At 39.9% G+C, this 15,159-nt stretch overlaps 1 protein-coding gene and 1 non-coding gene across 2 annotated transcripts; both read right to left on the reverse strand.

The window, feature by feature from the left end:
• Nucleotides 1–1,218: 1,218 nt before the first annotated feature.
• TOMM20 (translocase of outer mitochondrial membrane 20) lies at nt 1,219–15,104 on the reverse strand. The gene is made up of 5 exons (XM_027962445.2): nt 14,854–15,104; nt 8,831–8,877; nt 7,146–7,227; nt 3,795–3,937; nt 1,219–2,426 (listed from the first exon to the last, which is right to left on the reverse strand). Exons 1-5 carry the CDS (start codon nt 14,972–14,974, stop codon nt 2,382–2,384), a joined length of 438 nt encoding a protein of 145 aa, XP_027818246.1. The 5' UTR covers nt 14,975–15,104; the 3' UTR covers nt 1,219–2,381.
• LOC114110915 (small nucleolar RNA SNORA14) lies at nt 14,274–14,408 on the reverse strand. The gene has a single exon (XR_003587080.1). It is a non-coding gene; the product is annotated as a small nucleolar RNA SNORA14 (small nucleolar RNA).
• Nucleotides 15,105–15,159: the final 55 nt, after the last annotated feature.

Here is a 15,159-nt window from a genome sequence, read left to right on the forward strand (position 1 = left end):
GGCCTGTTTTTCCCAGTAGTCATGTACAGATGTGAGAACTGGACCATAAAGAAGGCTGAGCACCAAAGAACTGATACTTTTGAATTGTGGTGCTGGAGAAGACTCTTCAGAGTCCACTGGACTGCAGGGAGTTCAAACCAATCAGTCCTAGAGGAAATCAGCCCTGAATATGCATTTGTAGGACCAATGCTGAATGAAGCTGAAGTTCCAGTACTTTGGCCATCTGATGCGAAGAGCCGACTACTGGAAAAGACCCTGATGCTGGGAAAGACTGAAGGCAAAAGGAGAAGGGGGAGGCAGAGGATGAGACGGTTAGATAGCATCACTGACTCAACGGATGTGAGTTTGCGCAAACTCCGGGAGATAGTGAAAGACAAGGAAGTCTGGCATGCTGTAGTCCATGGAGTCGCAAACAGTCGGACACAACTTAGTGACTGAACAATGTTTAAAGCACCAAAACTGTCATTCAAGTAATATGTACTGGGCAAAATCAGCTCTACTATAAGCACTTCACTGCCTCTTCCGTAAGCATTAAAGCAAAGCGATTATTTTCCATAAAGCCAAGTGACACCCAGCTTGGACTGCATTAGAGTTCACAAGGGCACATAGTAAGCATCCCCTCCTAAAATAAAACCTAGGCCGACCCCTCCTCCTCTCTTGGCCAGCTGTCTGCCCCTTGCTCTTTCCTCGCCTGTAATCCCCGACTGTCCCAGTCCGTCCCCATTTGGCAAACGCAGGAACGAAGACTGCTTCCTAGTTGCATGGCCAGTCACGGACTGGGCACCAGTGCACTACTTTGGATTTGGGATCCTACTAGGAAAATGAACCGATCAACATGACTGTGGTGTTCGCCTCATCCCACCTCACCCGCTCAAGAGCCTGCAGGGCTGTCACTGGAAAAAAGCACACTGTTTAAGGGCTCAGATCACAAACCTGAAAGGCTCCTGAGGAAGAGTTACCAGCAAGTGTGAGTGGCCTAGTCTGCTGTTCTTATTGTACAGATGAGAATACTGGAGTCCAGAGATGTAACATGGCCTTGCCCAAGGCTAGGTGATTATCCAGAGGCGGAAACTTAAACCATCCTCCAAACTCTTCCCACTACATCACAACCACCACAAAACCCTATTAAGAAAATATGTACATAGAAAAGGTCTCTCCACAGACTTTCAGACAGAATAAAGGCAATCTGTACAATGAGAAATGCCACTCAACAGACACTGCCAAGTACCAAGGATCTTTATTCTTAGGTCTGGTATTTAATCTGTGGCTACAGATAGGATGTCACTATTTAGAGAATAAAAGGTCCCATTATCTTCATTCAAGTCTTCAGCCACAAAGTTACACCTTATTCTCATACAAGATAAAGGTTGGTAGGGGATTAAAGAGGTACACTCAGGATAAAAGCAAAAGGGAACACACACTTTTACAAGCATATCGTCCCAGTTACCGTGAAGGTTACGTTTCAGGTTAATTTACCAAAGTAGTGACAGAACCATGATTTCAGTGAAAATCAACACGTTATACCTTTAAAAAAAACAATTCAGGAATACTAAGTCAGGCAAGCATGCAAAATTTAGAGTATAAAAAAATGCAAGGGCTGGCTGCCCAAACAGGTATTTCCCTCATAAAGAGGGATTTGAAAATGCTGCACAGAACCAAAGGAATTAGAAGCTGAATTAGCAGACCCATTTCCTCAGTCTATATATGAGGCAAGTGGGCAGACATTAACTGGTAAAGCTTACTCAGCCAGATGAAGAATGTATAGCATCTAATTCCTGGTGCTATCCGCAACTACATGTATCTAAAATACAAGGAGATAAATATCCAGAATACATCAAACCCACTGATTTAAAGAAAATATTTCAAGGGAGGGGGTGAAGTTGTTATTATAGCATAGCAGCACATTACACATATTTAAGAGATTAAATGGAAAGAAATAATCTCTTAGTTTAATGCTCAGTTTTGATCAACACAAGTTTCCAGCCAACTTTCTGATGTAGAGCAAAACAAGTATATTCTTTAGTCTTCTTCTACATTTTTTGGGGCCTTTCAAAACCGAGCACTGGGTATTTTTAATGTAATGGGATGTTATATGTACATTCTAATTACACATTTTAGGAATAAACAAAATGCATATTTCAGTAATTCATAGTGTATTTATAAAAAGAAAAGCTCTCTATCAAAATACACTTTTCACTGGGAAAAATAAATAAAACAGACAAATGGATCTACACAAAGTAAAAAGTAACTTTGGTAGACGTCACTGTGGAGGACAGTCCATAACAAGCTTATCTGCCCTTACTCCCCCAGAGCCGATCATCTTCTGAGTTAAGATTTTAGAAATATGTTTTAATTGAGATCATTATGTTGACATTTGTTTCTCATTCCACATCATCTTCAGCCAAGCTCTGAGCACTTACAATTCTCTGAAAGAGAAAATATTTATAAATACTTATAAATTTTAAAAAGTATAAGCATTTAATCAGGATTCTAAGTTCAACATAAAATGCTTTTCTGATCTCTGATTCCAATCTCCCTGAAGTTTATTCATACTGAAATGTTAATATTTAATACTTCATACACCATTTTTAAGAAAATACTGTCAGCCCCACCTCAAAATTCAAGTCAGTAAAATAAAGGAAGTGTAACATTATATTGTGTTATGTTAGTCAACTTTTTAACTAAAATCAAAAGAATTTAAGATCTCTATTCACTCCCATATGAACTAAAAATAATGATTAGTGTTTTAGTGACCATTCTATCCTCCAAACATTTCCTTATTGGCCTGTAAATTGTCTGTCATTATACAAAGAAGGAATACAGTATTCCGAAATATTAGCATTTTGAAAATATTTCCACGTAACATGGCACAAGTGAACAAAGTAAAAAAGGCCATTCTTGCTGAGGAATTCAAGCTTCATCCTGAAATCATCCATATTTCAAAAGTCATCATCCTCAGGTCAATTTTCCAAAAGCACTACGCTATGCTGTCTTTCAAAAGGTGAGTAATGTTAGAGGATTTTGACAAGAGACTGGGAACCACAATCATTAGGATCAAAAAATAAAATAAGGAGGATCAAAATCCAGCTTCTTGCTCTTTCAATTCTTTCCTTTACATCTTTGGGAACTTTTTCTTCTCAGTCTTTTTCCAATCCAGATGAGTAAAAGCTCAGTTTAAAGAATTAACTGGTCATTTTTATTAATTTTCAATTATATCAACCATGAAAATTCATTTAATAGACATAATATTCCAAAAAGTAGATTCATTTGGGGCTCCTGAGTATTTAAAATGAATGGGATGCATTTTAATCAACTTGTAAGTTATGCTTAACCTACTATATCAATGAGGATGTATCGAACAGCTCCAAACTCAAAGCCCAACTCAGCATCAGCAGAGACACTGAGGCCTTCAGATACGTGAGGTCTGAGGGAGCCACAGGCCTTCAAGGGTCTGATTCCTAGGCTGTGCCATCGTGGCTCCTTTGTCCTCTGCCACGTAACCAAGAGGTCTCGCAAAAGAGGTGGCAGAAAGCTAGGTTTAGAAGCTCTCTCAGCTGGGAGTGATCTCAATTTGGGGATCTGAACACCAAGGCCTGAGATTTAGCACTAGAGAGACTTACTTCCAGTCACCTCCTGGGCATGATCACCAGGTTCTCTGCCCCTTCGTCGGGGTGTGTCTCTATTGGTCAAGCACTGGCGTCTCTAGCACTATTCTCACTATACGGAGGAGTCTCACGTCACTTAAATGCCGAACTCTCAGACTCTACTCACTCCCGTACAGTCCAGACCCTTACCTGACTAATTGTCGGGAGCTTGGTCAAAAGCATCTGGAACACTGGTGGTGGGAGAGTTTGCTGCAACACTTGCAGTAACTGCTGCGGCTGTCCACACACAGCAATCGCATTCGTCAGATGGTCCACGCCCTTCTCATATTCACCTGCAAGATTTACAGAAAAATACCGTGTGACTGGAAAAGCCTTTGCCTTTGTCCAAAATTCAACCCTGAGGTCTTCACTGTATCTCCAAATGATAATGACCAAAAACATCATGGAGATCAAAATTTAGAAAATATAGTACACTCGTATAACTAAGAAGCCACCAACAGGAATAAGTCAGATTATACGTATGAAGGGACTCCAGTAACACTTTCAAAGGGGGGGAAATTAAGGTAGAGAAATGTCTAAGTTTATCACTAGTTATATACTGAGTATTTCTCAAAGGTTACTTAAGAAGTTGCTAACAAGGAAACATTTTTTTACGAGAAGAGAGAACTGGAAGACTGGAGGACTGAGGTGGACAGGCCCACTTTCACTTGAAACCCCTCACACTATGTGAATATCACCACACGCAAGTAGACACCTACAGGCCTTTAATCTCTGCTGAACCTAGTCACCACCGGCAGTTATCCTCTCTGCCTAAGAATCCTGTAGATCCAGGATACACTTATACAATGACACAACCTCAAGAGTGGTCAACCTGTCATCTTGAGCTTCCTTCACATGGAATGCTGCTACAACCTTCATAAAACTTTTGCTGACTGAATGGCCAGATCTCAAGTCTGAGAAACAGCTTAGAAAGCAGCATATAATCCACTTAGGACATAGCAGAGCAAGATCAAACCAAGTGTCACAAGATGGAAGTCACCATCCACTCCTCTGCTGGGCAGAACGCTCTCCCTTTCCTCAATGCCTAGGCCTTCTCTCTCAGGAAATTCAAGGTGCAGCCTGAAGAAGACCTGAAAATGTTTCCCTGGTTTATCTCATGTTCTCCCGCACTTGTTATATAGTTTCACTGATTCTCTTATTCAATGAGTGGTGATCTTTCTAGGCTTGCTAAGCAATTTAATGTAGGGACTGGACCATTTGTAACTCTTTAGGTGAAAATGAACAAATTCTGTCAAAAAATTATTTCTTAGGATTCTGGGTTGGTAAATGTATCAAAGACTAGAAGGGTGGCACCTCCAGAGAAGGCATGAAAGTTCTCCACCCCTTAACCCTGTGCATCTCCTACCGCTAGTTACTCCTGAATAGTATTATTTATAGCAAACCAATAAACACAAAGGTTTTCCAACCCTGAGTACGAATGGGACCAAATAAGGGACTGGTAATTGAGGAACTGCCTGCTGCGTAACACTTTTATTGAAACTACTCAAATTGAAGAAAGCTCTAATTCTACAAAGCCGCACTGAAAACGGGAACTGTGAGGCACAGGCCTCCCACACAGGACTGGGCCTCCGCCAGGGCCACAAGAGCTCCACTGACTTGGAAGTTAAGACGCCACAACGGCCACGGAATTTACAGGCCACAGAGGAGCTCACAGTACTGTCTGAGAATATTAATTCTGATTATTAAATGGAAATAAACAGAGCTGCTACCAGAGTGGTATGTGGAGAACACAGGGGATCTTCGGCTGAGACACCTCCTAAAACTTCTAAACACACTGGAAACTGTTTGTAAGCAACCACAGCAATTTAGTGTAGAAATGAAACCATTTCCTCTCCACACTGCAGCCTTGATCCTACTCACTTATCCCGAGATACTGCTCAGTTATCACGGATGAAGACACCTGCAAGAGGGAGGCTTTTGTCAAGCAAAGAGACTCACTGCCTAAACTGCTTATGCTTTCTCATGGCTTACCTTTCCCTAATTCTAGCCTCAGGCTGGTTTGGTGGATTCCACCAGAATAAAGGCAACTTAGCAGGTGAGTTACATAACTCTTGGGGTGTGCTAGGCTGAAATGTGGAATATAAGCTTCAAATAAAGAATAAAAAACGCTTCCCTATCCTTTCCTGACCCCTTCACTCCCCTCATGAGTTAACTGTTCTTGTCAATATATATCTAACAGCTCAAGTCAAAGAGAAACGGCCACAGTAAGTGATCTCTAAGATAATCAAGTAACTGGGACAGGACTACAGTATCTGAGATAAATTTTTTTACATTATGTTTATTTTGGAGGCTAGAAGGGAAATCTGATTGTCATAAACTGACATCTTTATGAGTATGAACAAATACCGACAGTATCTTTGCATACGTTGAAATATTATAATCTCTATCCTTAGAAATAGATATTATACATGCTTTACTTTTCTTTCAATATTAAAGTAATGAAATTACAGTCTCAAATGATCTTTATGAGGCCTTAAGTGCTTTACTCTGCCCAATGATTAAAAATCCACAAATGACCTGCATCATATAGTTCAATAATGTCAAAATCTATTATAATACAACAGTGAGAATAAGAAAAACAACACTTGATACCATTTCTACTAACGACAGCAACTATTTCAAAGCTACTTTTGTGATAAAAGCTATTTTGACAATAAAAATATAAATACATTTAAGAAGCTCAATTATTGAATGAATTATGGTTCTCAAATTTGAAAATGATCATTTTAATTTCATAATAGTAATTTTTTAGAAAGAATTCTTAATTCTATTGATGGAATACACAAAGCACAAAGCCTAAATCCTAGATGAGATTTAGATCACTGTTTCTGAAAACCATATGCCATTAACTGTGTAACCTTGAACAGGTAAACTAACCTTCTCTGGGATGTATTTTACTGGTCATTCCTTCCTATAGGTACTGGGAAAGATCTGAAGATCAGGTGGAGCAGTTGAGGAAATTATATTCCCAGATATTTCTCTCAGTTACTGCTTACATATTACAATTGGCTATATTCTTTTAAACTACTTTAAAAGCAACCTCATTTGTAAAATTACTTATTTTCCTTGCATTATTAAGTTAAATGCCTCATATTATTAAATGCCTAATTCTTGAAATATTTAGAATATCCCTTTAAAAATTTTTTTGTATTGGAGTATAGCTGACTAACAATGTTGTGATCGTTCCAAGTGAACAGCAAAGGGACTCAGCCACACAAACATATGTATTCATTCCCCGCCAAACTCCCCTCCCATCCAGGCTGCCACATAACATGAGCGGAGTTCCACGTGCTATACAGTAGGTTCTTGTCAGTTATCCATTTTTAACATAGCAGTGTGTACATGCCCAACCCAAACTCCCTAATTATCCCCCATCCCAGAAAGTTTAAGAATATATTTTTAAAACATAGCCACACTGCACCAAAAAAAGGCCCCTTATTACCTATCTAGTTTCCTAGTCTTTCAATGACTATTAATTACCTTGAGCTAGTAATTCTTCACCAAGCTGTATTTCTTCTAGAAAGAATTTCTGAACGGCTTCAGCATCTTTAAGGTCAGGTAACTGTTTAAAAATAGAATATTTAGTAACTGGCTGGTTTACTCCAGGGATATACACAGTACAAAAAATTATGCCATTAAAAAAACCCAGCTCATTATGAAAGCTGATAAAAAGAAATTTACTCTTCAACAACCCTCAAGGATAAGAGTTTAATATCTACTTTAAAATAAATGCAAGAAAAAAATCCTTTCTGATAAAACTGGTGTTTGAACAGTTCTTAGAAAGCTGTGAATCAAACCTCAAGTAAAAAGGAGTACAGATATATCTTTACCACAAAATATGAACTACAAAACTGATATTTTTTGATGGCCATTATCACAGATTTTTATATAACTATATTGAGGGATACATAACTGTATAATCATGATCTATTTGTTGGGCATTTGAGCTGCTTCTGATTTGTTTTGTTTTTGGTTTTTTTTTGCTATTTCAAACAAGCGGCCTTATTTAATTAACTCTGCCTTTCTGTGTTTTTGTTTTAGGCTTGTTATATATTACCAAATCAAATGATTATGCATTATCTTTGTAAAAAATGTACACCAAGTATTTAAAAAGTCCCTTTTTATTTAAAAACCTGGACTACCACTAGAAGTTCCTGAGGATCACCATATGCACTCTCACTACAGGTGTGCACAGTTACCAGACACCAGGCAATGCTATGTACACAGTGCGGTGTAAACACAGCCATTACATGGGCCAGGAAACCACAAAATTCAGTCTCTTTAAGACAGTGCTCTGGGACCAAACCAGAAATATCTTTGAATTATACCTGTAACACATCCATTTTCTATATCCTTAGAAAGACAAGACTTCTGGAAACATAATGAATATATTACATACTTCAGAAAGGTAGTTTGGGCGTAACAGGGGAACAAAGTGACTGCCTCCCAGTTTCATCTTGCTGTCATCATATCCAGTCAGTCAGGTGTGTTAATTACTCAAATGTAACATTAATTGATCTAATTTTTTCACTGCTTCAACTTGCTTTAAAAAGAACTACTACTGATCCAGTAGGTCCAAGTACTGGATATCCAGATGATGGAACTAATTTCAATTAAAAAAAAAAAAAAAAAGGCTATATGCCCAGTGATTAACATTTACCTATACATAATGCTCTTTATAAAATAGATAAATAAATCTAGTCATTAAAAATAATCATGAACATAGGATCTATGAAAAGGAAAAAAAATGAATAAGACTTAAGTCTACATTTACATATTACAAGGTAAAAATTTGACAGGCAGTGGGAATGTGGATCAGTGGGTGTGAATAATCTTATGTAACTTTCAAAATGAGTAACGTGGTTCTTCTAAAGGAATTAGTAATAAATGTTTTGTTATTTTGGAGCAGCTAAGTGAAAAAGTTTGAACTTTTTGCTAAGTGTCTTCAGAGCCTATCATCTTACCACCCTCACTGTTCGCACAGTAAGCTGTCTGCTATGAGGCTGACAAAGGGGAAATAGGAAGGACTGAAGAATCTGCAGGGGAACAGAGCTAACAACCGTTCTTAGAAAGAAATTCTACTTTAAAACATAAAATCAGTGTCTGATACCAATTAGCTTTCTCAAAATATACTTTTGAAGTGGACTATAAAAAAAGATTATTACCTTGGAAAGCCCAGCTCTCTCCTTGGCAAGCTTTTGTTTCTTTCTTCCTGCAAGAAAGGGAATATTTTCATTTTATTATTAAAGTGGGAATCAAAAGAAGTCTGATTGCTGTGGTACTCATTCTATTTGCAAAACATGACCAACTCAGGCTTTTTTTCTTGTGATTTGTCAGGGTCATAAAAATAGTTCAGGTCAGCGACCGGCAATGGGACATTCCTGGACAGAAGCTTTGTCCTTCCCTCTGGGGTACCAGGCTCGGCAGTTTGCAACGTGGAGATAATTAAGAGATTCAGCTGTTGGAAGCATCCTAAGTAGAGAAAGTCTCTCTCCCCCACCTCCACAGGACAGACACATGACCAAGAGTCAAGCCTCTGTTGTTGTGATGGAATTTTATTACTGAAATATAACTGACTCTGTCTTTACTAAATTTTGAAAACTATCTGGCATTATTAAATAAGAAAAGAATTTTAAAAACAGCATTTGAAAAAGCTTTCTTGAGAAAAAAAGCACAGTATTTATGCATTTGGCAAAAGTAAGTGCGCAGAAAGGCAGCACTCAAATAATTACTGCCAGTTAAAGGGAAAGCCCTCGCCCTACAGTCTGTAGGTTGTTTTTGTTTCTGACATGAAATAGTAATAGCACAAACTCAGGAGTAAGTGGCATTGTTTAAATCAATTAGTCAACCTTTAAAATCAAATCAGTAGGAGGACACTAACAATATTTTAAGCTGCTGTTTAATTGCATGGGCCTCCCTGGTAGTTCAGCTGGTAAAGAATCCGCCTGCAATGCAGAAGATCCTGGTTCAAATCCTGAGTTGGGAAGATCCACTGGAGAAAGGAATAGGCTCCCCATTCCAGTGTTCCTGGGCTTCCCTGGAGGCTCATCTGGTAAAGAATCTGCCTGCAATGTGGGAAACCTGGGTTTGGTCCCTGGGTTGGGAAGATCCCCCAGAGAAGGGAATGGCTACCCACTCCAGTATTCTGGCCTGGAGAATTCCATGGGGTAGCAAAGAGTCAGACACAACTGAGTGACTTTCACTTTAATTGTATACTCCATGAGAAAGGGTGCTGGCACAAGGAAGCTTGGGTTTCCTTTATATCCCAGATCTTCCACTGACTTAGCAGTGTGACCTTGGGCAAGTTATGGTTAACAGTATTACTATGCCTCTCTTTCTCCTTATGTAAACCTGGTTTAAGAACAATACCTGCTTCACAGAGTTGATATGAGGATTAAATTAGTTACTGTATTTTCAGTGCCTGGTTGGCACTATTGAGATATAAGCACTCAGGAGCTCAATAGCAACCAACTCCTCAGCTAAGGAGTTGTACTATGCTAAGTAGTTAAGTTAGTTTCATTAACCAGTTAAAATTACCAAAGGCACCATGTGGCTAAGAAAGGTAAAGCTCTAATACTTATTACTGGGTCAGCAAATAAATATCAACTCTCAAAAGATCAGACATGCTTTATTACTGTGAGAAACAAAATTCTATAAATCCAATTTTCAATGCATGAGTAGAGAGGCTGTGACCTAAGTGCACACAGATGGTTAATTTACTCTGGTCAGGGAACCTTTTCTAACTTGCATTTACAAACTAGGTTTACCACCAGTATCTCTAGCCAATTCTAGCCCCCAGATTACGTAAAGTGCTACAACTCTAAGGCCTCAGCACTTTCAAAAATATACATATAGGTTAAAGCTGATCTTACTATTAATTTGAAGACTGCCCATTTTTCCTAACTACCTTTCTTAGGTGTTTGTCATTAGGCAACTGTGGAGAAACAGAATATATAACCTCAATTAAGGTTCAGCTCTCTTTTGGCAGAATGACACCAGACTATATTAACTAGTTATTAAAAGATCACGATACCAATGTGCTGGGAAGAACACTAGGATTGGACATGGAACACTTGACGTTAAGGATAAGCACTGGTTTTAGATTCAAGAGAGACACTATGCTACACTATCCTATCCTGCTTGTTTATCCTCACAGCAACAGGAGGACAGGTACTAATGTCATCACCATGTTATCACAGAGATAATTTACCAAGATCACAACTAATGGGTGGTGGAGTGGCAATCCAAACACTCAGGAAGCAGAATTTCACTCAGACATTACTCTACCCTGCAGATAAGTGAAGATATGCCCATCAGTATAAAAGGCATCTCAGAAATAAACATGGCAAGTTTGTGGAATAAACAGAGATATAAAATTTGTTACGTCAAAATTTGCAGAAAATGACAGAAGTGGTAATAGTAGAAAGAAGCCTGATTTCCAAACATACATACATACATACATACATACATACATATATATATATATATATATGGTTTTTTAATGGAGTGGAGAAGAATGTGTGATTCTTGCTGAATGTTTGTTACCAAATTTTAAGCTTGCTTAGTTGCTTTAAATTTACAGCAGTAAGATTAAAATTCTCACTTTACTTTTCTAAGACAACTTGTTCCATCAACTTATTTATCAAACAGTATCTCTGACAAACGGGCAGGAACAGACTGAAAAATCAAGGAGCTACTACATATTCAATCAGCAGACTGACACAGTATTTGGCTAGAAATCAGTCCAAAGTGCCTCTGCGTAAACCTAACAAGTTAGACTAAAAAAATACACATAAAATACAAAAAGTCCCAAATCTAAAGCAATCAATTATTTTAAAATGAATCATTTCATACAGTGCTGTAAAATGAAAAACATCTGTAGTTGGTACTTTGTAGGTTAATTTAATCATTTATTAATGATTATTTAGATAAAAATTATGCTGTAGGAGTTTCTGATAATCTCACATTAACGGAAGGTAAGAAAAAAATTGAATAAATTAAGTCTTGATTTAACTTCAAACCTATTTTTAAACAGCCTAATTCTCTTTTCCTAAAAACACCACCAAAAAACCTTCAGAAACACTGATTTGAAAAACTCTGCCCTTTTATTACAGATATCAGTCAATTCAGTGGCTCAGTCCAACTCTTTGAGACCCCATAAATGGCAGCACACCAGGCTTCCCTGTCTATCACCAACTCCCAGAGCTTGCTCAAACTCATTGTCCATCCAGTTGCTGATGCCATCCAACCATCTTATCCTCTGTTCTCCCCTTCTCCTTTCGTCAGTCTTTCCCAGCATCAGGGTCTTTTCCCACGAGTCAGTTCTTCACACCAGGTGGCCCAAGTATTGGAGCTGCAGCTTCAGCATCAGTCCTTCCAATGAAGGTAGATGTATAAGCCCCACCACAGAGCCACTGAGCAGACAACCCACAAACTGGAGAACAATTATACCAAAGAAGCTCTTGCACTGTTCTGAAAGTTCTACAGTCCCCAACAGATTTCCCAATGTGGAGATCCTGCAAAGGAGCTGAGAACCCCCAGGGAATTTGACTCTGGAGGCCAGTGGGATTTGATTATAGAACTTCCACACCACTGGGGAAACAGACTCTTGGAAGGCACAAACAAAGGTCCTTGTGCTCACCAGGACCCAGGAGAAAGGAGCAGTGACCCCACAAGAGACTGAGCCAGACTTGCCCGTGAGTGTCCAGGAGTCTCCCATGGAGGCGTGGCCAGGGTACTGAATACAAGGGTTCAGGCATAAATCCTTTTGAAGGAGGTCGTCATTATCCCTACCATAGGTCAAACTACCTGGAGGGAACACAGCCCCACCCATCAACAGAAAATTGGATTAAAGATTTACTGAACCAGACCCAGATTCCCCCCAGTTAGTCTCTCATCAGGAAGCTTCCACAAGCCTTTTATCCTTATTTAGAGGGCAGACAGAATGGAAACCACAATTAGAGAAAACTAACTAAACTGATCTTGCAACAAACTGGATCACAGCCTTGTCCAACTCAATGAAACTATGAGTCATAGGGCCATGGTAAAGAGTTCTGACGAAATGTGGCCCACTGGAGAAGGGAATGGCAAACCACTTCAGTATTCTTGCCTTGAGAACCCCATGAACAGTATTACAGATATAAATATTCTATTAGAAATTAAGCTAAGAAAATGAAAAATTAACTAAACTGAAATCAATTACACCCCACAAATACAAAACACCCTCAAGTTCTTAAAATCAGTCAACCATACAGAAGGACTTCAAAATTACTCTGAGCATGTTTTACTTGCTTAAGAAAACATAAAATAACAATTATATTCATAAACAATTTTTCAGTTCAGCTGCTCAGTCCTGTCTGACTCTCTGCGACCCATGAATCGCAGCACACCAGGCCTCCCTGTCCATCACCAACTCCCGGAGTCTACTCAAACTCATGTCCATCAAGTCCGTGATGCCATCCAGCCATCTCATCCTCTGTCGTCCCCTTCTTCTCCTGCCCCCAATCCCTCCCAGCAACAGAGTCTTTTCCAATGAGTCAACTCTTCATGTGAGGTGGCCAAAGCACTGGAGTTTCAGCTTTAGCATCAGTCCTTCCAATGAACACCCAGGACTTCAGCACATTCATTAATCACCGTGTGTCAGGTACTGTACTAAATTCTACATTATAATGTTCTACAAAAAAAGAAGGAAACTAAAGCTTGAAATTTGTTGCCCAAGGTTACTTAGCTACTAATTCAAGCCTGACACTTAAGTCATCAGGCTACTACTGAAACTAGAAAGAAATTTATGGAAGACCAAAAAAAAAACCAAACCTGTGAAAATAACAGATTTCTCAATTTGTTCAAAATCACAGCTTTTATTATTTCTTCAACCAAAAATTAGTTTTCTCAAGGTTTTCAACAATAGGATTGCAGCGATTCCAAAGGAAGGGTTAATCCAGTCTTTACAGAGATCTACCTCCACACCACCACTGCCCAACTATTTCTTGGAAGCTACAGGAAAACGATAACAATTCCAATAATTACATTTACAGCAGGAATTTACAGGATGTTCTCCATGTCAAGAATGGTGGTGAGCACATCAAACATTTTAATCTTCACAAAACCAAAAAGAGGCAATACCTGATTTGCAAGCTAAGAAAATAAGATTCAGAAAACCCAAGATCATACTGCTAATCTGTGACTAACCTGGGTCAGGAAACTCAGTGTCTGAATCCAAAGCAGCATTATTTCCATTAGTTTACCTAACTATAAATAAAAAAATCACCTCTATATCCCTTTCTTCCTGAGACACAAGAGAGCCAGAATCAGGTATCACATTGCAGATGGTGTAAGAGCAGCAGTTTCCAGTAAGGTAGTCCCAGCCACGTGCAACCCAAGTACACGTGAAATGCTAATCACTTTTTCGTATTTTTCTGGGCTTTAGTAATTTACCTATACATTCTAGTTTCAGGAACTATTCTGACTGAGCAACCTAGGTAGATTACAAAATTATTTCTTAATGCAACAAATTTGCTCTTCTGTTGCTGCGAACGAGCATACCTCCGAAATTCAAAGCACACGAAAGGTTTTGGCGACACGATTTCCTTCTTGTAAATCTCTTTTAAAAGATGTCGCAGGTATGAAATAAGACTGAGCCACAGGAAACGTGCAGCCTTTTGGACGCCCCTGCGATTTCTATAGCATTCACTCATATCTTGGAAGCCTTTACAGTGGAGCTACCAAGAGGGTTTAAGAATGCATGCAACCTTATCGTTTGAGAATGATACTAAACTGGATTTGCAGGTTCAGTCTAAGCACAAATTCCTAAAATACAAAAAAAAAAAAAACACCACAAAAAAACCCACATTCGAGTTCGGAAGAGGCGAAAAAAGATAAACAGCAAAAAAGAGCCACAACCCCCTAAATTACAATACAAACCAATCTGCCCTTACATAGTACATGCTTAGGGAAAACAAAATGGGAAAAATCGTTCCTCCAAAATGGAGGGACGCTTTCGTTGGCACACGAGCCGGGAGCAACCCTGGAAGCGGCGCCATCACCTTTCTCTGGCGGGTGCGCTCCAGGGCCCAGACCCTGCAGCACCACGCGGCGCCCAGCACGCGGCGGGTCGGCCGGCGGGAAGCAGGGGACGAGGGCGCCGCGGGGGGAGGAGGAGGGAGGCCCAGGGAACCGGAGACCCACTCACGTTCTCGCAGCCTGTTCTTGAAGTTGGGGTCACTCCGTCTCTTGCGGTCGAAGTAAATGCAGTAACCGATGAAAAGGGCCCCGCACACGCCGGCGGCGATGGCGCTGTTCCGGCCCACCATCTTCTCTCCACCGAGGAGCCGGGTCGGCTGCGGCGGGGCCCTAAAAGAAGCCGTTGACCGCGAAGACCCAGATCCGAGTGCGCGGCTCCGTCCCGACGCCCGCCGCCCGCCGCGAGGGACGCGGAAAGACGGAACATGCGTCACTTCCGGCCCCCGTCGCCGAGGCCCCTGGGGATGTCCGCAGC

The sequence above is a fragment of the Ovis aries genome, chromosome 25 (genome assembly GCF_016772045.2).
Source record: "Ovis aries strain OAR_USU_Benz2616 breed Rambouillet chromosome 25, ARS-UI_Ramb_v3.0, whole genome shotgun sequence".
Classification (NCBI taxonomy): domain Eukaryota; kingdom Metazoa; phylum Chordata; class Mammalia; order Artiodactyla; family Bovidae; genus Ovis; species Ovis aries.

Coding starts and splice junctions, on each gene's coding strand:
- TOMM20 (XM_027962445.2), bottom strand. CDS start 14,974: ATGGTGGGCCGGAACAGCGCCATCGCCGCCGGCGTGTGCGGGGCCCTT. Junction 7,228..8,830: donor AGAGAGCTGGGCTTTCCAAG/GTAATAATCTTT, acceptor ATTTTTAAACAG/TTACCTGACCTTAAAGATGC. Junction 2,427..3,794: donor AGCTCCCGACAATTAGTCAG/GTAAGGGTCTGG, acceptor TTTCTCTTTCAG/AGAATTGTAAGTGCTCAGAG.